The sequence below is a fragment of the Peromyscus leucopus genome, chromosome 10 (assembly GCF_004664715.2).
Source record: "Peromyscus leucopus breed LL Stock chromosome 10, UCI_PerLeu_2.1, whole genome shotgun sequence".
Taxonomy (NCBI): Eukaryota; Metazoa; Chordata; class Mammalia; order Rodentia; family Cricetidae; genus Peromyscus; species Peromyscus leucopus.
This window is the reverse complement of record NC_051071.1, coordinates 41,827,057-41,852,588: the sequence shown is the minus strand read 5'-3', so window position 1 is coordinate 41,852,588 and position 25,532 is coordinate 41,827,057. Positions and strand designations below refer to the sequence as shown.

Below are 25,532 nucleotides of genomic sequence, written 5' to 3'. Positions count from 1 at the left end.
CAGGGGGCTGAGTGCCTCAACTCTGACACCAAAGACTGGGCATTCCTGGGGAGCCTCTGGCTCTGAGTCCACGTCGGAAGCCCAGAAACTCTGGTTCTAACATCAGTCAAGGAATAAGGTGCAGCAGCAACCACAGGATGAACTGACTCGGTGCTAAGTGGGAGACCCCACCAAAGGGCCAATAATCCTCCTCCCGCCGGCCTTGACTGGGCGGCTACCAGAAGGTGCAGCCAGCGTTGGAGGTGGATCTCCCCACATCAATAGGGACAATCGAGACAACTCCTCGGTGAAGGCTCCCTTCTCGGGTAGTTTTAAGGTGTGGCCAGTGGGTATCGAAAGCCATCCGACCATTATTACGCCACCAGTGAAAGGCTCACAGCACTTCACTTTTCACAACTACTTACTGCACTCTCCACCGATTAGCCTGTCTCTGTTACAAATCCAATGAAGTCATTCTGGTCTGGAGTAGCACTTTCTGGCAGGTAACCAGCGAGACCGGGATTTGATCCTAGACCCGTGAGATACCCAAATTGGTTTTCCTAATAACTACCCACAGGTCCTTCCATCTGGTTTCTATGACTCCTTGCCCCAAAAGGGAAGAGATGTTTATGGTTTTACCACTGTCTTCCCAGCCCCTCATTGTAAGCCTCTGTGGAAAAAATTGCCAGTTAGTTTTGGGGTCAGGAAGGGGCTGGGCAAAGATTCAGCATATGGTTCTGTCAATGGGAGACTGTAGCTGACATTTTCTTTGGGCCGCCAACCGGCTCCCAAATAAAGACATGGAGACTTATTAATTATGAATGCTCAGCCTTAGCTTAGGCTTGTCCCACTAGCTCTTTTAACTTAACTTAACCTGTTTCTATTCATCTACATTCTGCCTCAGGGATTTTTACCTTTCCTCCATTCTGTATGTTTTACTTTCCTGCTTCCTCCATGTCTGGCTGGATGGCCTCTGGCATCTCTTTTTCTTTCTTCCCTGAACCTAAATTCCTCCTCCTCCTACTTACCCTCCTGGCCCAGAAGTTCTGCCTATACCTCCCCCTTTGTTATTGGTCTTTCAGCTTTTTATTAGACCAATCAGGTGTCTTAGGCAGGCAAGGTAAACCAGCAACACATCTTTACATAGTTAAACAAATACAACACATCTTTGCATAGTAAAATACCGCAAAACAGGAGACTTGTACACAAGGGGCACCAGGGATACCTTGCAAATAGATCAAGTCATGGTGTGCAGGGCCAAACCAATCAGAAACACAGACCCTATAGTCTCCTTCAGAACTCTCCTCCTCTGCCGCCCCCAACCTGATTGCTTATGTTCCCATCCCCACCCACCCTCAGTTCACTCATGAAATGTCTTCTATTTCCCCTTCCCAGGGAGATCTGGGAGTTCCCCCATAAACTTTCTTTCTTACTTAGTCTCTCTGGGTCTGTGGATTGTAGCATAGTTATCCTTTTTTTTTTAATAGCTAATATCCACTTATGAGTAAGTACATACTATGTTTGTCTTTCTGGGTATGAGTTACCTCATTCAGGATGATTTTTTTCTAGTTCCATCCATTTGCCTTCACATTTCCTGATGTCCTTGTTTTTAACAGCTGAGTAGTACTCCATTGTGTAAATGTACCGCATTTTCTTTATCCATTCTTCAGTTGAGGGGCATCTGGGTTGTTTCCAGGTTCTGGCTGTTACAAATAAGGCTGCTGTGAGATACTACTGGAATCGGGAGCACTTTGGGTTCAGGTAAAAACCTGGCACAAGGGAATTTTCCAGAAATCTACAAGGATAACCCCAGCTAAGACTCCTAGCAATAGCCTGAACTGGCCATCTCCTGTGACCAGATTGGTGCCTAGCCCAATTGTCATCAGAGCGGCTTCATCTAGCAACTGATGGAAACAGATGGGACCCACAGCCAAACAGTAGGCAGAGTTCGGAGAATCCTTCAGAAGGAGGGGAAAAAGTATTGTAGGAGCCAGAGGGGTCAAGGACACCACAAGAAAACTCACAGAATCAACTAACCTGGGCTCATAGGGGCTCACAGAGACTGAATTGGCAACCAGAGAGCCTACATGAGACCAACATAGGCACTCTGCATGTATGTTACAGTTGTGTAGCTTAGTACTCTTGAGGGTCTCCTAACATTGGGAACAGGGGCTGTCTCTGACTCTTTTACAGGCTTTTGGGACCCTAGACCTCATACTGGGTCACCTTGCCCAGCCTTAATACACGGAGAGGTGCTTAGTCTCACTGCAACTAGATATACTATGTTTTGTTGGTACTTATGGGAGACCTGCCTTTTCCTAAACAGAAATGGAAGAAGAGTGGATTGGGGGTGGAAACGGAACTGCGTCTGGGATATAAAAATGAATGAATGAATGAATGAATGAATGAATAAATAAATAAATAAATTTATAAAAGAAAGAAAGACAAATCCTAATGTGTTACCTGTTTCTCAGAAGTTCAAACTGAGACCAGTTATGCAGTGAACAGTGAGGGACTTTCAAATACTGTACAACTCCCTGAAAAAGGCAAGTCCCTGACCAGGTCCCTCACACTGAGCACCTCCAACATTGCCTTCGCTCATGCCTTCTGTTCTTCACATAGGCCAACCTCATCCCGCCTCAGGCCTTTTGGACTGGCTGTGACCTCTGCAAAAAGTATTCTGTCTCCTGTTTGGAAGCTTCCTTGCTTACATCTCAGGTCATGCACCACTAGTGACCCCTAACCCCCCCCCCAAAAAAGGCCTAAATCTCCTCCCCCCATCCCCTCTCCACACTAAATAGCCTCTGGGGTATCTTACTTCCTGACTTGCTTGAAAAGTACACAGCAAGTGGTTGACTCTCAGTGAACAGGTCTGGGGTGGGTGAACAAACCCAACAATAAAAAATAAACAGCCGAATGAGAAACCTCGCTGACGTCTGTTGTGACAAGGACCTGGGAATCTGTATTCAGAAGAGCCCCCTGCTTCTGGTTAACAAGGGCAGAGACCACAAGACCGAGCACCATGCTCGGTAACACCTTAACAACCACCCAGAAAGCTCCCTCCATACACATTGATGGGCAAGGCTCCAAAGCTAAAAGGCACTAATTGCTTTTCTATAAGGAGATAGGAATGCAGTCCCTCTGCGTCCCTTAGTCCTGATGGTCTGCATTATCGGATCTGTTACCAAGTTAATTGACGCTGTCTCACACAGACAGTTTAGGCTTCACTCTGAATATGTCTGGGACAATGACAGGCAGAGAAGAGAGGTGGTAATTGGGAAGTCTCTCTCTCTCTCTCCTTCTCTCCCCACCCCCATGTGCGTGTGTGTGCGTGTGTGTGTGTGTGTGTGTGTGTGTGTGTGTCTGTGTCTGTGTCTGTGTGTCTGTGTGCGTGCGCGCATGTGTGTAGATGTAGCCCCAATCTAGAAAGGGTTAATATACAGCCAGGCTGCCTGCCTGTGCTCAGGGCCTCAGACTGGCCCAGGAATGGGAGGGGTGGGTCTGGAAGGTGGAGCAGGCTTGACTTACACAGGCTGCCTTCTCCCCACAGGAGTGCGACTGCTTGCCTGCCCAGCTGCTCTGGGAATGGGGAACTCAAGTTGCCTTTAGGAATGGCTGCAGAGCCCACACCTGGAAATCCCTCCTCCCTGCTCCTCCACGGCAGGTTGCGTTTGGGAGACTCTAAGGTCATTAGAGAAAGGAGCCAGGAGTGAGCCGTTCACCAGCTCGTCAGCACTTGGTAGAGAGCAGCAGCAGGATGGACGTGGTCGACAGCCTCCTTATGAATGGGAGCAACATTACTCCCCCCTGTGAACTCGGCCTGGAAAACGAGACTCTTTTCTGCCTGGATCAACCTCAACCTTCAAAAGGTAGGTGTTAGAGGCTGTGGCGGGAGTTCAGAAAACTACCGAGTTGAGGGAGATAATAGCAACAAGCAAGGCTGACTAAAATGTACATACATTTGTGTGTGTGTGTGTGTGTGTGTGTGTGTGTGTGTGTGTGTGTGTGTGTGTACAAAATCCCTGTGAGATAAAGCTAAATGAAGAAGTTGTATGTTCAGAAGTTTGGATAAAAGAGTAAGAGAAATCTACAGTTAAATATTGTTATTGTCCCCATAGGAGAGTTGGGGACTCATGCAGGATTTGGGGGGGGGTGATGACAAAATCCTAGAAGAGCTGTAGGCAGAAAGGGGTGCCAAGTGTGAAAGCTGGCACTTACCAGCATTACAGAAAAAGGAATTGTCGGGGTGGAGGTTGCCTTTTCTTAGGGGAAACCCAGCATGAAGAAATGATTAAAGCAAAATAATGCTTAGCCTCGAGGAAAGAAAGCCATGCCCATTCAGGAGCATTGTCCTTAGGAAAAACTGCTTTCCTGAGTGTTCTGTTGACACGCCAACCTTTACAAAAAAACAATTGGATTGTCCTGTGCTTCCCTGGGTTTGTGTCTGTGATGCAGCCAGTACAGGAATACCCGGGTTCAGTGATGCATGCCAGCAGGGGACATCATCAGAAATGACCACTCTTTTGGAGGGGCTAAGGTTTTAGCATCCCACCCTCCTAACCGCCGCCCCCCCATCCCTCCAACTCTTCCCCATTCCTCTGCAGAGTGGCAGCCTGCCGTGCAGATCCTCCTGTACTCCTTCATATTCCTCCTCAGCGTGCTGGGGAACACGCTGGTCATCACGGTGCTGATTCGGAACAAGAGGATGCGGACCGTCACCAACATCTTCCTGCTGTCCCTGGCTGTCAGTGACCTCATGCTCTGTCTCTTCTGCATGCCATTCAACCTCATCCCCAACCTGCTCAAGGATTTCATCTTCGGAAGTGCTGTGTGCAAGACCACCACCTACTTCATGGGTGAGTCGTGGCAGGTGGCTGTTGACAGGGCTCTTGTCACGACCTGCTTAGCCCTGGCTTTTGCCAGACCCTTGACAGTCACAGCAGAAGGACCCCACTGGATTCCTAAATACCCAAGCATCTGTCCGGGCTGTCGGGGCCCATGTACAAGGACACAGGTGTTCTCTTTACCGCAGGCCCGTCCCCCTACTTGTTAGGAAGTGTGTGTCAGAAGTTGATACCAAAACACAGCGGAGTTTGAGTGGGCTTGCCTCTTTGTGAAAGGACAAGGATTCATAGGTGACTTCAAGTCACTCTGTCCCCTTCTGGTGGCAGATGATTGTATTCTGATTAACTCCCAACTTGGGTCGGGGTTTCTTGGAATGGAGCGGGTGCATAGGATCAGGGTTCCTTTGCTGTTGTTTCTTGTCCTGTGAGGAATGGAAGCAGTTTTAAACCATTTCATCTTGGTCTAGCTTCTCCTCTCAGGATTCACTTCCCAGATTGTTCTCTCAAAGCCTGGGAGCATCTTAGGCCAGGGGTCTGTGGGGATGTGTGTGGGTGTCCCTAATAAGAAGCCGAATGTGTTCCTAGGGACGATGGGTTATGACGTAGACCCTGATTGGATGAGCTGCGTGGCTAACCGCTTATACCAAACATAGTGCTGGTTATAACAAAGCTACTGTTTTAGTGCACTTTATGTCCCAGATGGTTTGCTGAGCACTTTTACTTCCAGGATCTTGTTTCTCAACCTCCTGGTGATAACTATCATCAATTCTTCCCTGGCTCACCAAGCACTTGCCAAGGGAAGTATGGTGGCTCGGATTTGAACCCAGCCTAGCGGACACCACAGCGGTGAGCACATGCCTCAGCTTGTCAGCTGCTGCGGTTCTCCCCACCCTGACCAGAGACACATCCCTTGGTCCTCTCTGTCTGTCACACCGCCTTGTCCCTTGCCCAACCAACTGGGAAGAAGAAGAGGGTGTGTGTGTGTGTGTGTGTGTGTGTGTGTGTGTGTGTAAAAAGGGATGTTTGATTCTGGCCCAAGCTGTATAAAACAGACGGCACTGAGTAGGGCTAGGGCAGTCTTCTGAGACCAGAAAGCTTTGAAAAACCTTTTCAAAGCCCAGCTGAGTGTTCAGGATCCAATAGACGACACGATGATGAATCGCTGACCCTCATGCCCCCAGATTAGTAACCAAGAGCATGCCATCTGTGTTCAAGTCCCCCGAACATAGTCTAAAGCCTTAAAAATGAGAAGGTTGGGTAATGAAGCATTGCTGAGAGCTCGTTAACTTCTGAGGCCGTCCGTGTGTGTCCGACGGCGACTGTACCTCAGCATCTTAGCCAGACTGGGGAAGAGAGTTCATGGAAGTGAAGGCCACGGACCTGTTTGCTTTGAGGTGGCCAGTTCCGTGCCGTGTGAATTTCACCTCAGAACACTTTTAATAGCCAGCGTTATACAGCAAAATAATTCTGGAATTATTTGGAATGTCATAATAGCTTACGTTGTTAAATCTACTTTTTCTTGTTATTTGGTATTGGTTTTAGCTTGGTTTGGGTTTTTTGGGGGGGGGTAGGGTGAGGATTGAACAGGGTTCGGAATGCAGCCTTGACTGACCTGGAAACTTACTGTGTAGCTAGGTTGGCCTTGGACTTGAGGTGATTCTCTTGCACCTGCCTCCCAAGTGGTAGAATTACAGGCATGTCCCATCATGCTCAGTCGGGGCTTTGTTGAATTTCTAATTCTGATGACTTAGATCCTGCCCTCTCTTGTGTGAGATCTTCGATAATACTGCTAACAGTACCCACCAGACACCTAATTTGTTGGTGAGGGGAGGGATGTGATTGACAGTGGGTTTATAGTGACTGTGGACCCATTGTACAGAACAAACTCAGTGGGATTTAGAGCTATCCTTTTGAATCTACATGTCATAGGCTCTTTAGAGTGAAGTCCAGTAAAACACAGTGAGTGAATCCCACTCAAATAAAAAAAAAAAAAAAAAGCTTTTACTTAAAAGTTTATATATAGATGGTGTTTTTTAGAGAGTTACTATCTATCCTGGGAAGTAGTCATGTTTTAGGATGCCACGTTTAGAATGTCTGTTCCCACATCTGTTGGTAAGAGCTGACTGGTAAGTGACCGTTCTCGTAGATGAAGGCTCTAAGGTGAACTTAAAGGATAAGACGTTACACTAAACACGCACACCGGACACCATCGAGAGGCGAAGGGGCTCCTTTCTACTGTGTGCGGGGAACGCCCTAGAGGAGATGCAATTCTCCCCCACTCTAATCGGGTACATGGCCACTTTGTCAAACACAAAGCCTGGACGGCTGCAAAGATCCGGGGTCTCCGGGGTCTCCCGCTCACAGACACCATTAGTTCACCCCAGACCCCTTTCCCTGTCACCTTTTCTCACTATGCATTTTTTCAACAGATAATTTAATTTAGAATGTTTCTCCCTTCTAAATCGTGTAGTAGAAATGTTAACACCCCAGAGACCTTTGGGGAACCTTTTGGAGTCCTTGACAATTTCTGCCTTTTAATGTCTATTTAACCACATGCTCAAGATCAAAATTAGAGCTCTTCTCTAGGTTTCCAAAAGCCCTTCTGTGGGATGGCGATGTATTTTTATCCCTTTGCTTATTAATTAATGAGTACCTTTAGCTCAAGCTGGAGTTAGATCGCAATCAAAGCTCAATAAACTTATCTGAAGATTGGCAATGAGATGTGTTGGCAAATACATGTGCTTAGCCGCCTTAAGTTCTTTTTCATACGAAGCTGGAACTAAATCATCTTTTAAAAATATACACAGTCTTTCTTTACCCCCTGGGCATTTGCCTAGGGTACTAAACTGTGGCTCTGATCCACTCAAGCTAGTGTACAAACAAACTTGGGAGTCAACACCTAAGTAACTGCCTCCTTGGTTCCTCCCCAGGCACTTCTGTGAGTGTTTCCACGTTCAACCTGGTCGCCATCTCTCTGGAGAGATATGGCGCCATCTGCAGACCCTTACAGTCCCGAGTCTGGCAAACCAAGTCCCACGCTCTGAAGGTCATCGCCGCCACCTGGTGCCTCTCCTTCACCATCATGACTCCGTACCCCATTTACAGCAACTTGGTGCCTTTTACTAAAAGAAACAACCAGACGGCAAACATGTGCCGCTTTCTGTTGCCTAGTGATGCTATGCAGCAATCTTGGTAAGGCAGTGTTTGCTCATCCTTCAAGACACAGCTTCACCTAAGTTAGCAATGTGAGGAACAGGAAAACCCTGCCCGATGACTACAGGACAGGTCTCCTGGAGGCTTTCTAAGGAGAGTCCTTTTACTATTAGTCTACGTTGGCAGTTTCATATACTTATATACTGAAGTTTAGTTGTCTCCCCACTCAGGAGACAACTTCTCTCCCATCCCCTCTCCATTTCTGCATGAACCCCCTTTTCCCCAACAAGTTCCTCTCTGGCTTTTATGCCCTCTTTTTCTATGTGATCTACAGCGTTAAATTAGATCTTCTTACAGAGCTGAATAAGAAGTTATTTACTGGAGCACGGACATCTTACAAGTGGCCACCCGCTGAAGGAAATAACACACAGCCCAGCAAGTTAGAGGCCCTCAAGTGTGGGGCTTCAGGGGCTCCTCTGAGGAGGGCCCTTCTAGCTTGACAGGAAGAGTACACAGTGGGAAACCAAGACCCTGAACACCATACAGTTATAGATGAAGTGTTGTTAGCGTGTCCATGTTACAGATAAGTGACTTGGAGTTTCCAGAGTAGCTAAATCCACAAGGTTAGGAAGGGCCAAAGCCTCTCTCTGTGCTTAACCACTGTGCTTAGGCATCTTCATGGTCCCCCAAAAAGTTCAGACTGGGTGACTTACAGAGCTATGATTTTCTAAAGAACTGAGGAGTGACCAGTATTAATTATTTTGTGTATATGTATATCTGTGGGGTACACATGTACCATGGTGCCTGTGCGGAGGTCAGAGGACAACTTGAAGGATTACTTCTATCATGTGGGTACCAGGGAAGAAGCACAGGTTATCAAACTTGGTGGCAAGTGCTTTTACCAGCTAGACTATCTCAACGCCCTAACTCCTAGTGTATATAACCACTGTGTTTACCCAGAATAGCTTACCAGAAGAGAAGATGTTCCAACACTGGTTCATTTGCTTACTGGCTAAATAGCCTTGGGGAAGTTTACTTAATCTCTTGAAGCATCAGGTTCTTCATCTCTAAAGGAGTTAATAATACAGATTTTTTTTTCTAAATCTGTATTAATGGGCAGCTACAAGGTTCAAATAAGACGCCATAAAAATACTTTTAATGAAAAGATGGCACCAATGTGGGTGACGTTTACTAGTTATAGGGCTGTTTTTGAAGCAGGATCTAGACTTTCCGAAGTGGCTAAGAACCCAGATCGTGCTTCCTGGCCTCTGCCTTTCGTTTTCGTCAAGTAGCTTGCACACAGAACAGCATTGCATCACGACAGAGAAGGATATACAAGACTTATCAAAACATGTCCAATTGCAATGAGAAATGGCCCGGCCACTGTTCGCCTCTGACAACGGTATGGTCTAATCTGCAGCTTACACATGCCAGGCAGCAAAAGTGATTTAGGGGCCGGACTCATAGAGCAGGAGGCTATGAATCCTCAACAATGAACCGTATTTAGAGAAAGCACAGCTCAACCCTTCCAGGCATAAGATTTCGTGTGCCACCCAACCAGCTTCGCAGCATGACAGAGAGTGGATACTCAGGGAGATTTATGGATGGCAAATGCCACTTTGGGTAAAAACTTAAAGATTTTCCGTGATTCCGACCTAAACATTTAATGACTCCCATTGTAGAGTCAACAAGTTGTATAGGCTGATGTGTGCCGTTGGGTTCAAATCTCACCTCTGATACTATCTGTGTGACTTAGGACACATTTAATCTCTCCAAGACTCAATTTCCTCTTCTCTACAGTAGGTGCTCAGATAATAGAAGCTACAGCTAAGGTTCTTATGTGAGTTAAACTGAAACATGTATGCAGAGCTTAGCCTCACCTGTAGTACCCAGCACTAGTCCTCATTAGTTAGGAATGTTTTCATATTTATTATTTCAACATATAATCTACATACTCCCATTATTTTTAAAGACTTCATTATTTGTTCACTGTTCATGTCATTCATTTTTGCAAAGAATCTCACTATGTCACCCAGGCTAATCTCAAACTCCTGGATTGGAGCAAGCCTCCTGCCTCAGCCTCCTAAGTATCTAGGACTGTAAGCACACGCCACTTTGTGGTTTTTGCTGTTATCATATAACATGCTCATTGGTTTGGAGCATAGAATGATGCCACGTTTTCCTAATTTAAGCAGTCTTTCAGGGATATTTTAAAGAGTATGAGAAGTAAACAAGTTCTAATGACCGAACCTCCAGATGTGGAATTTTCAAGTATGTTAAATGCTAGAAATTAAGGCGTCTGCTCAGACCAGCTCCCCATGCTATTTTTGCCTATTGGAACTTGAAGGTCCAGAGTCGCTGGTGATTAGATTTCTTTTCATTGCATTAGGCAAACATTCCTGCTACTCATCCTCTTCCTCATCCCCGGGATTGTGATGGTGGTGGCCTATGGATTGATCTCGCTGGAACTCTACCAAGGAATAAAATTTGATGCTAGCCAGAAGAAATCTGCTAAAGGTAACTATCTTTGGGCTGGATTTTTATTCCCAAAGAACTCAAAAGCTCACTTTATAAGTTAACAAGATGGACTCAGACTATGTAGAGCATGTGCTGGAAACTTGGTATCAGAAAGCAGCCAGAAGACCTGGTTTCTCTAATATCCTGTGTGTAAAATGAGGAGATGTTTCTTCTTGGTGGGGTCCTGAGTGGAATCAACGGAGAACATGCTCACACAACACAGTTGCACACAGAGGACCCTGTCCCCCAGGCTTCCTGTAATGTAGACACTTAGTGGACACCCTCTGGTGACTCTGTCCTGCATGTGACATTGAGACATTAGATCCACAGTCTACAAGCCCAGCTTTTTGTCATTTATTTCTCACCCTCCATCCTTCCTCCCTTCTAGAGCCCACTGAACCTGTCCCCAACACCTGTGTTGACATAACTTTTTCCTTCTCACTCCGCCTCTTTCTCAGGTCCTTACTATGTAGATAACACAGTCTCTCTGGCTCTTGTTGACTTTCTCTATTACTTGGAGTCCTCACAATAAAAGTAATCTAAAAAACTCAGCAAGCAAACAGGAAAGAAAGGACAGAGAAGAGTGTTAATATTTATTTTGCAATAAATTTCAGCCTTACAATCTTTGTGTGTAGGATTTTATTACTATTATTATATAATATATATATATGAAATATGATTTATATTGCATTGGAAGATTAGAACCAGTGAGACTAATACTGATGTAAATCAGTTCAGACCAGGCTGCCTGCCCATTTCTCCAGTTCAAGTTGAGCTTGGTCTCCTGGACTGGGGCAGTCGGGGGCTCCACGTCTCCTCTCTGGCATGCCATGTCCTGAACAATAAAATGATGTCACTTGCCCATCCAGAGAGGAAGCTGAGCAGTGGCGGCAGCAGTCGCTACGAGGACAGTGATGGATGTTACTTGCAGAAGTCCCGGCACCCGAGGAAGCTGGAGCTCCAGCAGCTCTCCACCAGCAGCCACGGCAGCAAAGTCAACCGCATCAGGAGCAGCAGTTCCTGCCGCCAACCTGATAGCCAAGAAGCGTGTGATCCGCATGCTCATCGTCATCGTGGTTCTCTTCTTCCTGTGCTGGATGCCCATCTTCAGTGCCAATGCCTGGCGGGCATACGACACCGTTTCTGCCGAGAAACACCTCTCAGGGACCCCCATCTCCTTCATCCTCCTGCTCTCCTACACATCCTCCTGTGTCAACCCCATCATCTACTGCTTCATGAACAAACGGTTTCGCTTGGGCTTCATGGCCACCTTCCCTTGTTGCCCCAATCCTGGTCCTCCAGGGGGGAGAGGAGAGGTGGGAGAGGAGGAAGACGGGAGGACCATAGGGGCATCACTGTCCAGGTACTCCTACAGCCACATGAGCACCTCAGCTCCACCCCCCTGAGCTAGAAACCTGGCCCGCCGCTGCGGCAAGGAGGAAGGGACCAGGGAGCAAGGAGGAAATGGAAAAGGAGGAAGAGGAAGCTGGAGTAAAGGAGAAGAAAGACCTGTTTCTCATGGGGACTCTTCAGTGTCTGTTTTTCGTCCTTCACAGAGTTCCAGAAGGAACTTAAGGTGGGACTGTGAAAATGCCAAGACACTTTCCACAGTGTTCACCATGGAAGAAACCTTAGCAGGCCAGGAGAGGAGCCCCAAAGGGATCATGCTACAGTGTCGCTGACAAGCCCATGTTCAAAATGGAGGTACAGACCCCGATGAGCTTTAGAATTTTCTGGAACACCCCAGGTGAGGTCTCTCCATAGTGACGCACTGCTATGCTCTGTTTCTTCTGATCATGCAGAATTACACTATTTTCCTTCCCAGGGAACCCACGGCTACTTCCCATACGCACTACAACTACACACCTTCTCACGGTCACCTCCTCTGGCCACTTCTGAATAGTCTGACACTTTTTAATCTCGAGGGTGGTCAAGGACACTCAGAGCTGGACGTTTAGGTCAATCATCAGAAAAGCAAAACGAGTGTGCCTAAAAGACAGGTTTTAGAATTTTTATTTCTGCAAAGGAAAAAGCGTGCAAGGCCAGTCACCTGAAGGAATGTTTTCTCTCAGCAATGGCAAGCTGCAGAAAGGGGGGTGATCCGTGCTGTGTGACTTCTCCTTTGTACCCTAACCCCACAGCTTTTTTAAAACCTCAACTTAGTTTCTTCTGTTCATCTGGACTTCCTCTTCCCCAGAAAGACCTCTAGGTAGGAAGGGGAGTTGTATATACCTGGGCAAGGGAGGAAGCCCCCAAAGAAAACTGGCATGCTGGGACTCAGTTAACAGGTAGCTTTGAATGTCAAAAGTGTATATGCTTTTAAATACCATCTATGTAGCTCTTGATAGTTGGCTCAGTGTGTGTGTGTGTGTGTGTGTGTGTGTGTGTGTGTGTGTGTGAACTGAACATATGGCTACATTCTCTATGTGTTAAAAACTTGTCAGTGGATATTGGAATTCAGCAAGTGTTACCATTCTTCCATAAAAAGCAGGAGTTCTGTGTGAGTTTTGGTTCTTTGCAAAATTCCTGTTGAAAACACTTGACTCTGAGAACTCTCTGTTTAAAAACAGAGATAAACTATACATTGAGACACCAGGAAGAACGTTCCAATAGTATGTAGCAATCCAGTCTACCAACACACCCACTCTCTCTCCCTCCCTCACTTCTTCCTTCCTGCCTATCTCTCCTTTTCTCCCCTTTTTTCTCGAACAATACTGTCTTGTCTACTTAATAGGGTTAGTATGGACCTTTTCAACAGAAACAAGTTTGTAGGTACATGCAAAAAGTATAATATGCAAAGAAAAAAAAATCAAGGAAAGTTTATTGCAATGAGCTGCCAATTATCCAAAGGATGAGCATTCTTCTTCTCCTTTCCTAAGGCCACAGCCAGCCACTGAGGCAGGCTCCACACCCTCGACAGTCCCCAACCTCCCTGTGGAAGAGGGAAGAGGAGAGTGGCAAGGGATGACAAGGTCCCCGGTGTTCTAGAATTAGACAAGACAGGCATCTTACAGTGATAGTCGTGCCCAGCGGAGCGTACTAAGGAGAAACAGCTGAGCACCAACTGCCCAGTCACAGCCAGCCTGTCAAGCCAGATCATTCCCTCCTCAGACTTCAATCTTATGAGTAGCAATCACCACCCTCTCAGTCAGTGATTGTAAAGTCAAAACGCGGAGTTCAATTGTAATGATAAAAGATGTAAGAGATAAAAATGTCTTTGACACCTGAGTAGGTCTTATAGTCTACATACCTTTCCTGCCTAAATAGAGACTGATCCATCCCCTCTGACCCCCTGACAGTATTAGGAAATCAATGAAGAAAAATTAGGATCCCCCCCCCACACTCCATTATTAGGACCCTCTGGAGTTTCTGAAAGTATAGTACCCTAAAAGCAAGATTCTGGGATTTAGCTAACAAAAATACAGATATGCAACTAAAATGTACTTTTGGATAATATGTAGACCAGTAGTTCTGAACCTTCCTAATGCCCTGACCCTTTAATACAGTTCCTTATATTGTGGTGACCCCAACCATAAAATCATTTTCATTACTACTTCATAACTATAATTTTGCTACCATTATGAATCATAATGCAAATATATGTTTTCCAATGGTCTTAAGTGACCTCTGTGAGAGGGTCGGTCAGCTCCCAGGGGTTGCAACCCACATATTGAGAAACACCCTTATAGACACTAATTTTTAGTTTTGAGTACATCTCATACACTGGAGGACAGCCTATATTTTATCTGCCAACCCTACTTTTGAAATATTTTAAGGCAGGCAAAAACATAAACAAGATTTCCCACCCGTACAGTAATAAAATGCCTTTGCTGATTTAATTTATTGGAAAGTCTTGCACCTATTGGAAGCTGAGAGGTCTAGGGGGCTACTAACCTCCAGAATCTGTGATGAGCTGGGAAGGGTCTGATTTTTACAGATGAATTTTTTTTTCTCACATCATGCTGCTGTTACACTTTGTCAAGTCAACTTCCTTTGCCTCGTGTTAACAAGATTACTGATTTGAGCATGAATTTAAGTTAAGGAAACAAATACATGGATTTCCCAATATTTTAGTGTCTTCTGGTAGCATCCCTTCAGCAGCAGCATAATACACTGGAGCGTCGGAACTGAGAGGTGTGTCTCAGCTTCGTGTGCCCCAAGCACCATGGTAAGGTCTCCTCGTGCACTTGACGTGGTGAATGAGAGTGCCTGTGTATCTGGGGTTTGGTTGCACATGTCCCTGTATGCTTAACAGGTGTCTCTCTGCTTAAGCAAAATGTCGTCCTCGTGAGTTAAGTGACGACAGCTGCTGGATTTCCACTGTACGCTCTTCCTGTGTTTTGCCTAGCAAGGCACACGTACCGTGAATGTTTAATAAATGTTATGACTGACTTCCGTCATGCCTCTGGTGCGTTCAGTGGTCTCGCTTTCCATCCACTGCTAGGCTCCTCAACAAGGGGAAACTCACGCTTGGGGGAGAAGAGCAGAGCTTGGACCAGACATTTTTTCGTCTTTGCATGCATCCACCCCAGGTTCTCACGGGTGACCATTTACTGTGCTCCCCTTCCTCTTTTCCTCACCCCCATAACGCAAGTGGGTAGAGAGAGTGGATATAACCCCAAGTGTTTCTGATGGTGTATCCTGCCTAGCAACAGTGTTGCAATACAAGTAAACAAAGGCTGGGAACCACTGGTCCCTAACATCCCTCAGCTTAGTTCCCCTGGCCGTCATTTCGTTGGAGAACAGTCAAAACCCTTGCCCACATTCCCAGCTCTTGCTGAAGAGCCCAGCTCTCTCCTATCATCAGAGCTCCCATTGCTATGCCCGCTTCATTTGCTTTCCTGTAGGACCCCAGTGGCAACCACAGGAGGCACCCTGACCCATGCTGCATCGGCCAGCTCCCTGGCGCTTGCCTCTGAATGTGCTACTTCCCTCTCTCTGGATGGGCTGTCTTTGACCTCTCTGGTGTCCTGGCACCTCTCTCAGGTTTCCAAGAGTTGGTCCCACAGACCAGGTCCAGCCCCACCACTGCATACCACACACTGCACCCACCCCAGCCCTTTAAAGCAGAGCCTGGGTGGAACACATGTCCTTCTTGCACAGGAAGAGAGGTCAGATGGGGGCATGTATACCATGTCCTTCCTTCTGGCACACGACCGTCATCACCATCCTGAATGACTACCACACAGCAAGTGTGGCTACCCACATGTGACATTTGCAGGGTTGGAGATCCACTAACAGAAGACGGAGAAAAGTTAACGCAACTACGTGACGTCATTCACAGCACATTACAAGGTCCAGTAACTCCTCCTTGGCATGAATGGATGGGTGGATGGATTTGAATGGAGTCTGTTCTCAATGCCAGTCCTTCCCTGGCCCCTTTGGGAGGCTCCACCTTCCCACTCAGGTGGTTGCAGTATAGATATGCACTTACATTTGCTCCGAGACAGAGCTGCCTGGGGAGTCAAGGTCTGTTTTCAGTTGTACACAATGTCCAGAAAATCTGGCTTCCAAGCTCATTGACCATAAAAAGCTACTTCTGGGGTAATGAAAATAAGGCCCAGAGATCTGTATCCAAGTTCAGTGGCTGTTTCTGGCTTGCTGTGTGGTCCTGAGCAAATCACACCCATTCCCAGGAGGTCAGTTCCTCTTGAGGGGTGGTGGTGACGTGTGTGATGATGTGTGACCCAGCAGGTGAGGATCTACTATCTGTTTCCTATCCCATGCCCTCCCTTAATTTGGGCTTCATACTCCCTTTGTAACAGGGAAGCTGCCTGGTGCCAGGCATACAGTTGTCTCTGCATAGGCCTGTTGAGGAAAGGAACAAGGAGTCGAGAGAGTCCCAAGTGGGATGGTGAATGAACCTTTGTTCCATATGGCTTCTCATTCGAATCTCCAAACACCATGTGTGATGTATCGTTTCCCACATTTCAACTGAAGAAGTTGAGGCCTAGAAGGGCAGGTAGCCTGTCCAAAATCAGACAGCTGACAAATGACAGAGACAAGGTCCATCCTTATTTCAATTCCATCATGGGCTGGCGAGATGGTTCAGCGCGTAAAGGTGCTTGCTGCTAAGCCTGTTGACCTGAGTTCTGTCCCCAGGATACACATTATGGAAGGAGGAAACCGATTCCCCCAAGTTGTCCCCCGCCCTCCAGAAGTGCGCACACATGAGCAAACAGAAATGTATCCATTCCTCCAGACAGCCCTTGGGGTTACATGACATTCCCCCTTCTAAATCGTCTACAGGCAATGGGTTCATTTCAGTAATACTGCCTCGTGTGTCCTCCTAACGCCATAACCACCACAAAGGAAGCAAGTCCTTATTCTCCGTCCTTCTCCTGCTTCCCTGTGGACACAGGCCGAGCTCGCTCTGAGCTGCCTGCCTGAGGATCTGAAAGCTGGTTCTTCACACCTCTGTCCTAGACACACCCAGTCCCATGTTCATTTTTAGGAGTACCACCTCACAAGAAAGCTAAGAGATGGTATCGGTAAATGAGTTTTCACCTCTTTGGCAAATACCAGTGTTATATTAAAGTGGATCTGTTTTCTCGGATTCACTAGCACGAAGATAAACCAAGGCCAAGTTTTCCATCAGCCGTCAGAGTAAAGCTTCCCAGGTCCCCTTCCTTGTTACCTTTCTGCCAAGTCCCCCCTTCCCAGTGACCCAAAGGGGTTCGGGAGGATGCCGAGATCCACCCCAACCTCAAACCAATGGGATTTACAGTGGAGATCTTTGCCCCATCCCAAAGCAAACTTCCTCTCCTGATTTTCCCTAATTGCCAATGGTATTCGAAACCCTGCCCTCTCAAGCTCAAGATCTGGATCACTTCTGAAAATCAGTCATCAAGAAGAGCTCAGACTCTGGAGTTAGATTGAATTCGTGTCTAACTAACTGTGGGAGATTCACTCAGCCTCCAAGTCTGCAGTATTTACAGGTTTTATGAGACTTCAATGACATTATTGAGCCATATCCCCAAACCCCCAGGAAGCCACACATTTTGAGTGTCCGTTACCAAGGCTCCAGAAACATAAGCAACTGTCACTTGCAAGGCCACGTAAGGTAATGTGAGCCCTAAACGAGTTCCAGTCAACAAAGTGTGTGGAGTGGTTCCTGGGGGCTTCTGGGTTTATTGGTCAGTGTCTGCCGCGTTATGCTTCAACGACAAATACCTTCACGTCTAGCACTGCGTCCTGAGTTAGAGAGTTCCAAACACGTGTGAAGAAACAAATCTTTCATATACAAAGTCTTGCACTAGATCGATGGTCTTCACATTTTTATGCAAGGAAGCCCTCTTTCCCAGAAGCAGCTCTGTATGGAGGTCCAACATGGGAATGAATAACAGTACAGTTACCTAGAAGTAATGGGACTTTACCTTCCCTTGAAACCCTGGTGGGGAGGAGGAGGGGGATCCCTGGGTTCTACAGGACATATTTTGAAAGCCATTAATGCAGAGCCCCTTGGGGCCCATATTCTGTGACTCCAGGGCCTGCAATGCCGGCCTTTGTCAGGAGTAGCCAATGGCTTCAGTCAGGCTTTGCCACAGAAGTTCAGAATCTTAATTTCCAGATACGCCCTACCCCCTGATCCTGCTGAAGGAGAAGGCCACCTCCCACCAGAGTCTAATGTTTAGACTCTCCGCGCATCATCCCAGCACTCCTGGCAACGTAACAAGACTTTCCCTGCAGGGTTTCCTAAAAGAGAGATGTTGGCCCAGTGCTAGCTGGCTGGGAACTTGGTTGTTGTTCAATGCAGTTGCCAGAATGATGCCCTGATATCAGGAAATACATCAAAGAGCTCCACAAGTCAGCTGCACTGGCTGGAGTTTCCTAGTAAAACTAACAGACCAGTAAAATCAAGATCCCAACCTGAGTTCTGCCTTGCATCGAAGGACTGTGATTTCTTAGTTGCCAAACTACCTCTTGGAGGGTTAACTGCCTCTGGCCCGAGGTCCCTCCCAGGTTCCTGCCATTATGATTCCTTGGCCCTGGTGGAAGTTTACAGAAGGCCTCTGTGAAATCCTCCCCTTGGGCCACAGTCCTGAGCTCTGAGGGATGTTGGGACAGCTTATCCAGGCAGCTTCCTGAAGCGGGCTGAAAAGGTCCTGTGTTATTCATATTCAGAAGTCATAGCTACTGATACCTCACTATGTGGCTATATTTGGAAGTAGAACTTTGCACGGCACTAAGGTATAATGAGGACGTTCTGTGGACCCTACCACAATCTCAAGAGAGAACCATGTGGACAGAAGGCAAGAGAGTGGTCACTGACCACCCAGGAAGAGAACCCTTACCAGAGACCAGAGGCCAACACACTGATCTTGAACTTACAGCCTCTGGAGTAAGAGGGAACAAGTTTCTGCTATGTAAGCTCTTTGGTCTGTGGTACTTGGCTACAGTGGCCCTAGCCAGCCATGATTCCTGCCCTCCTTGGAAGATACAGAGTGCTTACAACCAGCCCCAGATGGACAGAGAAGATGGCAGCTCAATGATAATTCTTGCAGGAGGACACCTGAGCTGTGGTGCCGAACCCCACACCTGGTCCAAGCTCCCTCCTCCCGCATCATCCGCTGTGTTTCCCACCTGCTCTCTGATCTCAGCAATGGCCCTCAGGGACAGGCCAGCCAATTAACAATTTGCTAAGTGAGAACTCCAAATGGGGTTCAGCGGAGCTGAAGGCGTCTCCAGGGATGGAGGGATCAGATCTCAGAACCTGAAAGCAGCAGGTGTTTCCCCAGCACGGGGGTAGAGTTGCTGGATGAAACACAAATGTCTCTAATGTGAATTTGAGATAGGCAGTGATCACTATATTACAGCACGTCCCATGCAATGTGTTTTTATTTGCCCAACCTACAGGCCCTATCACGGGATTCTCAGTGGGTTATCATGGGTAGTGGAGAAACTGAGTCGAGATAAAGCAAACGTGACCAGGCACTGTCCTGATGGCTGCATACGCAGAGGGGACAACAGACACCCACACCACACCATACACTGAGCCAATTGTGGAGGAAGGAAAGGACTACCCTGGGGGCCACGGGTCTCAGCTACCGTCCAAGCCTGCTGCCCTTCTTTGGAGTCTGGTCAAAGAATTTCAGACGCCTCTATTTCCTTTGGCCGCCACTGAGATCCATCACAATAGCAACTCAGGACAGCACAGATTCCCTTTCTCGTACTCTTGAAAGTCAGACTGAGAACACGGAATCAGTAGGACATTCTAGGGAAGCGTTTGTTCTTACCTTTTCGTGTTTCTTGAGGATGCCTGCCTCCCCACCCCACACCCAGCTCTTGGCCTCTTCCTCCATCTCCAAGGCCCACACTGTAGCATCTTCAAAACTCTCCTCTCACTGTTTCCTTTTCTCCGTTTCGCTCACTATTTCACCCTCTCTCCATGTTTCTGTCTCGCTCACTCAAGTTTTCTCTCTATCACCTATCCGCTTTTCTGACCTTCACTTACAAGAATCCTTGTTACTACATCAGCTCACCTGAATAATGGCCCTAGTCACATGATCTTGTGGTTAGGGTACCACAACATCAGTGAGGGCCCATTAGTCTGCCTACCACCATGTTTCTCCCCTGGGACACATGTTACTTTGCCATGGCTACTGGAAGGGGAAGAAACAGGGTTTGACTACGGTTCCTGGTTCCTAGGACATACAGGCAAAGCAAAGCTCTAAGATTCAGACATTGAGGTTTGAAGAGGCTAAGAGGGGGCATTGTATTAAAAGCAGAAGTATGGATTTGCAGCTAAAATACATAGATAACACTCAGCTGGTACAACCCGAAAAGACAGGACTGTGGATTCTGGGGGACCTAAGACTAACTCCAACCTGCTTGCAAGGTCACACTTAGCTTTAGCAGATAGTGCAAGATACACTTTTTTTTTTCCAGATAGTGCAAGATACTTTTTTTTTTTCAAGAGAGACACCCTGGAGTGGCTATGAGCTCTACATTGTCTCAGCCACAGTCCGATCAACAGATGCCTGTGGGAGGTAGGGCGATGCTAACTATTCGTGAATCTTTGTAACCATGTCTGAATGCTTTGGCTGCCACAACTAAGGGCCATAGACTGGGCAGTTCAACATGAAGAATCTGTCTTGCATTTCTGAGGCTGGAAATCCAACGTGAAGAATCAGCTGTCTGGTTTCTTCCGAGGGCTAGGAGGGAGAAACTGCTCCAGGCCTGGAGGCTGTTGGCCGTCTTTAGTGTTCTTTGCCTTGAGGAAGCACCATCCCATGGCTGCTTCCAGATGCCTGGGGTGCTCTTCCATGCGCATGTCTCTGTATTAGGACATGGGTCACCTTAGATTAGGGCCACCCTAATGAGCTGACGGCAACTATAAAACGACATCTCTAAACAGGGCCACAGTCTGAGGTGCTAAAGGCTTAAGGCCTCAGAATGGGTTTTGAAAAGACAAATTGAGCCCATAGTCATCTCTTTGGAACTTAATTGTTTCTAAACTGCCCAGCTTTCTGTGAAATAGGCACAAACCACCATACACAGGAGTATTTGTGGTCTCATTCAGTGAATGAATGAGCTGGATCCCATCAAGTGCAGGCAACTCCTTGGCTGCTCAGTCTAGATCAGATGTACATCACTCCTAAGATGTTCGTGGCTTTTGGAGGTGAATAAAGACCTCAGTTTATGGCAGAGACCTTAAGAAATGAGCACCAAATCCAAAGTCACACTACCAATGAGGGTAGCGCAGGAAGGTGCGCACTTGGAACACAAATGCACTAGCCTCCTCATAAGACAGACAAATGGGCAAGACTCGGGTCTATTATGACCAAAAGATGTCCCTTAGTATGGGGCTGAGTCCTCCTCAAGGCACTGATCAGGTGACTGGGTCTTCCCTGTTTGGATGAAATCCCTGAGGTTCAAGATGTCCCCATTAGGGGACAGCTGAACATCCCAAGGAGGCCAGCTCCATCATAGCACACCCCGCAATCATGCCTAGAGAAGGCAAGGCACTTCTCAGGTCACAGATGCAGATACATGGCTTGACATTGAGCATTCTGAACTTCCAGCTGCCACACCACTGGCTTTTGTGTAGTCTGGGTCTGTCTACGTGACTAGCACCCCACACCCAAGCAGCATTTCGGGGATTCTCTGTGAAAGGGGGGTGGGGGACCACATTCTCACACATTAGCATATAGCAGAACATAGGAAGAGATTTAAGACTCTGGGGCTTTGGCCTGAGGTTCTCCTATGTGAGGCTCAGAGAGATGTATCGCTACCCAACACCCCGGGGTGATGTTTGTGCAAGTGGACCAACAACTGAACTTTCAGAACCTCTGTTCTGGAACTTACTATTTATTAGCCCGTTTGACTTCCCTTTTCCCGAGACAAGGATGGCAAGGTGACAGAGCTCACCAATGCCCCTACTTGTAGACCACTGGAAAGATGACTGAGTCACAGGCTGGGACTGACCAAGGACTAAAAAGAGGTCAAGGGCAGGAAAGAAAACCAGCCTTTCTGTTCTGAAGGCCTCGTGGAACAGGAGACACACAGTACATGGACTGGGAGGGACATGGGTGTACAATGTCACGAGACCCTCCTAGCATCTGCCTCAAACCCTCTCTCTGAAGCTGGACTCAGGACTGCCATTGACAACCCATCAAGAACGGCTTGCCTCTCCAACTGGGTGAATCCATGCCATGTGGTTTCTGCTGCCAGTGAGGCGGAAGGTTGCCTGTTTGCACCAGCTGTAATTGTGAATGAGCTTTACCCAAGCAAGAGAAAAGCTTCTGTGGGTCGCTGCCATTGCCTGTTATTGGTTCCCACTCCAGGACTTTATCTCTTCACGCAGGCTGCAGGTTCACCCAGATGAACCCTGCTGCCAGCAAATGGCAAGATGGAGTCCAAAAGCCGGAGGTTCTGCTCATGTGCACAGAGGGCTGACCAAATAAAATGTGTTTGGCTTCCCATTCTGTCCGTTTTGGCTTGTCAAAGTCTCATTTTCAGCTTGAGAAAGCAAAATATGTTTATTAGCTGTGAAAATAACTGTAATGATTGAGTATCCTGTGGGAAATATAATCTTATTAAGGTGATTCTGAAACTCTGGCCCCTTGGGTGTACAAGTGGAGTTTCAGAAATACAGCGACACTGGAGGACAACTGGGTATTTTATGGCGAGGAAAGTGTTGGCCTCAGGAAGCAAGCTGAGAACAGAAAGCTCCTGACAGAAAAAAGGGAGTCTGACGGGCTTTAGCACAGTGAGGTTAGCACCCTAGAGTTTGGGGTAGTAGAAAGTGGAGGAGCATTTAAGACAGGAGAGAGACGCTCATCAGGAACATGGTTTTCTCAGGGTGAGGCTCATCCACTGTACTCTGAGTGTGCTAACCCCTGAGATTTCCCCAAATTCAGGAAAGTCAACTGCATAATTGGGGCAGTGGGGGTTCCATTGCACCTTCTTTTGGTTATTATGATGTTTGTGGTTCCATGGGAGATCTGTGTGGAAGCATTCACAAGGCCCTGGGCTCTCCAGCACCACCAATGGCGGGTGGGGGAAGGGGGGAAAAGGGGGGACCCTTTGAGGATAAAACGATGTTACATGAGCAGGGACTTGGGGAGGAGTGTTGATGTGACCTGAAGGCCCTGAACTCCGAGTCACTGTCTTAAAACTCCAGGAGAACTCAGAACTGGAGACACATGCTGAGGTTGCTGAAGATGTGATCTCCATACATATTGCGACCGATGGTGTGGCTTGCTCTGACCCAAAGAATGGGGTGAAAGCAACAGTGAGCAAGTTTGGAGCTGACAAGTGGAGAGACTGAGTATCTCCATCATTCATCCTTAGTAGCTGCTCCTAGGATGAAAACAAGGGGCCGGGTCTGGGTCTTACTGCAGCTTGAAGCTAAGCCCACAGCTCTACAGAGGTCTGCTGACCTCAAGTTGATTGACAGATGTGTGAGGGAGAAAGGCAAGCTTAACGTGCACCTCTAAACTTGGCTTTGTTACACAGCATCAGTACTTCAGCAGCTGACTGGTACACCATCCTTTCTTTGTTTCCTGTCATCTATACGTGTCTCCCACCCTTTCTATCAAAACCTTTGTGTTTAAACATCTTGGGCCAAATCTTTAACTCTCGGAGTGAATTTCAACTGTAGACTTTCTCCTCCCAAATGTGTATATCTTCAAGCCATTTATCTCTGCAGAAAGACTTTACTATTAGACTTCTAGGCATCTTCAAGCAGATGAGAATAGACATATACATGCATTTTTCTTGGATCTCTTGATGTCACACTCCCAGGGTAAGACAAACTCCAGTACATAGCTGATTCTTTTTTTTTTTTTCCAGAAAGGCTCAAAATCCTGCAAGGGAAGCTCAGCAAATATCATGTATCTTTTTCAGCCTCTTGTTTGCTGGGAGAAGGTGGAGCATGGTGGCACCCCCAGCCGATAGATAAGAACTCCTCCTCCCTGTCCCGGCTCCAGCTCTGGCCAGCTTCCCAGTCCAAATGGCAGAATGCATTCAGGGAGGTGATTAATGTCCACAAAAGGCTCCAGAGAACCTCTCAGAGTTTATTAAATCAAGAAAACCATGTTTAAATGTAATGTCAAAGGTATGACACAGACCGACGGATCCAAAGCAGACTGCCAGCCTTAACCTTGATTAACTAGGTGTTCTTCAAGCTTTGACTTGAAGGCTTAAAGCCTCTAACAGTTGGAGGTTTTTGTTTGTTGGTTTGTTTGTTTTTGTTTTTCAGAAAGGTCCCGAATCCTGGAGGAGAGGTCAGCACTAGCCAACAGAGCCATCTATTTCTGTCTATCAATCATTCTTAAGGGCAAAGGCAGAGGTCATGGCTTTTGTGCCAGGGCCACCACTGTGTACCAGGCAAGGCCCCCACCTGGGCTAGAGAGGCTCATCGTGTCCACCCTTCACCCCTAGAATTCTCACGTGCCTCTACTCAACCATTTGTAAGTAGCAAGATGCCCTCACACATGGAGTACTTGACAATACCCTATCTTCTGGCTCAGAAAACACATGGCTATGGTAGAGGGCAGTCTGTTGACAGGTTGTAAAGAAAATAGAACAGGGTGACGTGGTTCCTTTTGGTAAAAGAGTGCACCAAATTAAGTGAGGGTGACTAGGAGCAGCAAGGAGACGTTTCATGCGGCTAACTGCCTGACAGATACAATACATGACGCCATAGAAACTCTGAAGTCCCCTTTTACAGCTGACGGCACTGAAACACAGAGAGACCAGGTAACTCCATCTATATCACACAGCTAATAACACTCGAGGAGCCGAAGACAAGTCCAGGTACTGTAGCCACCAGCCACACTCTTATCTACTAGGCTACGCACCACCTCGTGGAGCCAGGGAGACTGGAGGGGTAGCAAGCTGCAGGTGGAGGGGCAGCCATGGAAAGGTCCAGGGGGAGTGTTCTAGACCCAAGGACAAGATCATTTCAATCCTGTAGGTGAGAGATGAGGGGTCACGAGCCAGAAAGGAAGGGACAGGTTCAGGAATGGTTTTCACTGTGTCTTCTCCTGCTTAACTAATAACCCTACAGGACTCGTGTTCCTTAGCGCTGAAATATAGTGTTCAACTCATGAATTTGTTTGTCTTTTTTTAATGTCTGAATTCTTTTGTCTTTGACAATTTCATCCATGTATATGATGCACTGGGGTCCTAGTCACCCCTCCTTAGCGCTTTCTTACCCCCTCCCCCACTGCTGACTCCCTTCTGACCAACTATCCTTCCTCTACCTTCATTCTCTTTCTGTGTGTATGTGTGTGTGTGTGTGTGTGTGTGTGTGTGTGTGTGTGTGTGTGTGTGTATCTCATGCAGGCAGCCACAGCTGCTACATGCTCATGACTGCCAGAATCATGTCACATCCAGAACTCAGCATTTCACAGCTCTCCTCCCCATCTCCTGGCTCTTACAGACTTTTTTCACCATTTCATCGACCTCGGACGGCCTTTAGAGGCCCTGCTCAGGGATGGGATGGCACAATAATCTCAGACCTTGGACCAGTTATGAGTCTCTGCATTAACCCCAGTCCACTGCAAGAAGAAGAAGCGGCTATTCTGACCA

At 47.2% G+C, this 25,532-nt stretch overlaps 1 protein-coding gene and 1 pseudogene across 1 annotated transcript; both read left to right on the top strand.

Moving 5' to 3' along the window:
* The first annotated feature begins 3,527 nt into the window (after positions 1–3,527).
* Cckar (cholecystokinin A receptor) lies at positions 3,528–12,995 on the top strand. Its single transcript, XM_028865918.2, is given in 6 exon segments — positions 3,528–3,848; positions 4,584–4,835; positions 7,754–8,015; positions 10,366–10,493; positions 11,363–11,514; positions 11,516–12,995. Coding segments are annotated over 6 exon segments (1,290 nt in total). The 5' UTR covers positions 3,528–3,736; the 3' UTR covers positions 11,900–12,995.
* Positions 12,996–22,748: 9,753 nt separating this feature from the next.
* Positions 22,749–22,903, top strand: LOC114690931 (annotated as a pseudogene).
* Positions 22,904–25,532: the final 2,629 nt, after the last annotated feature.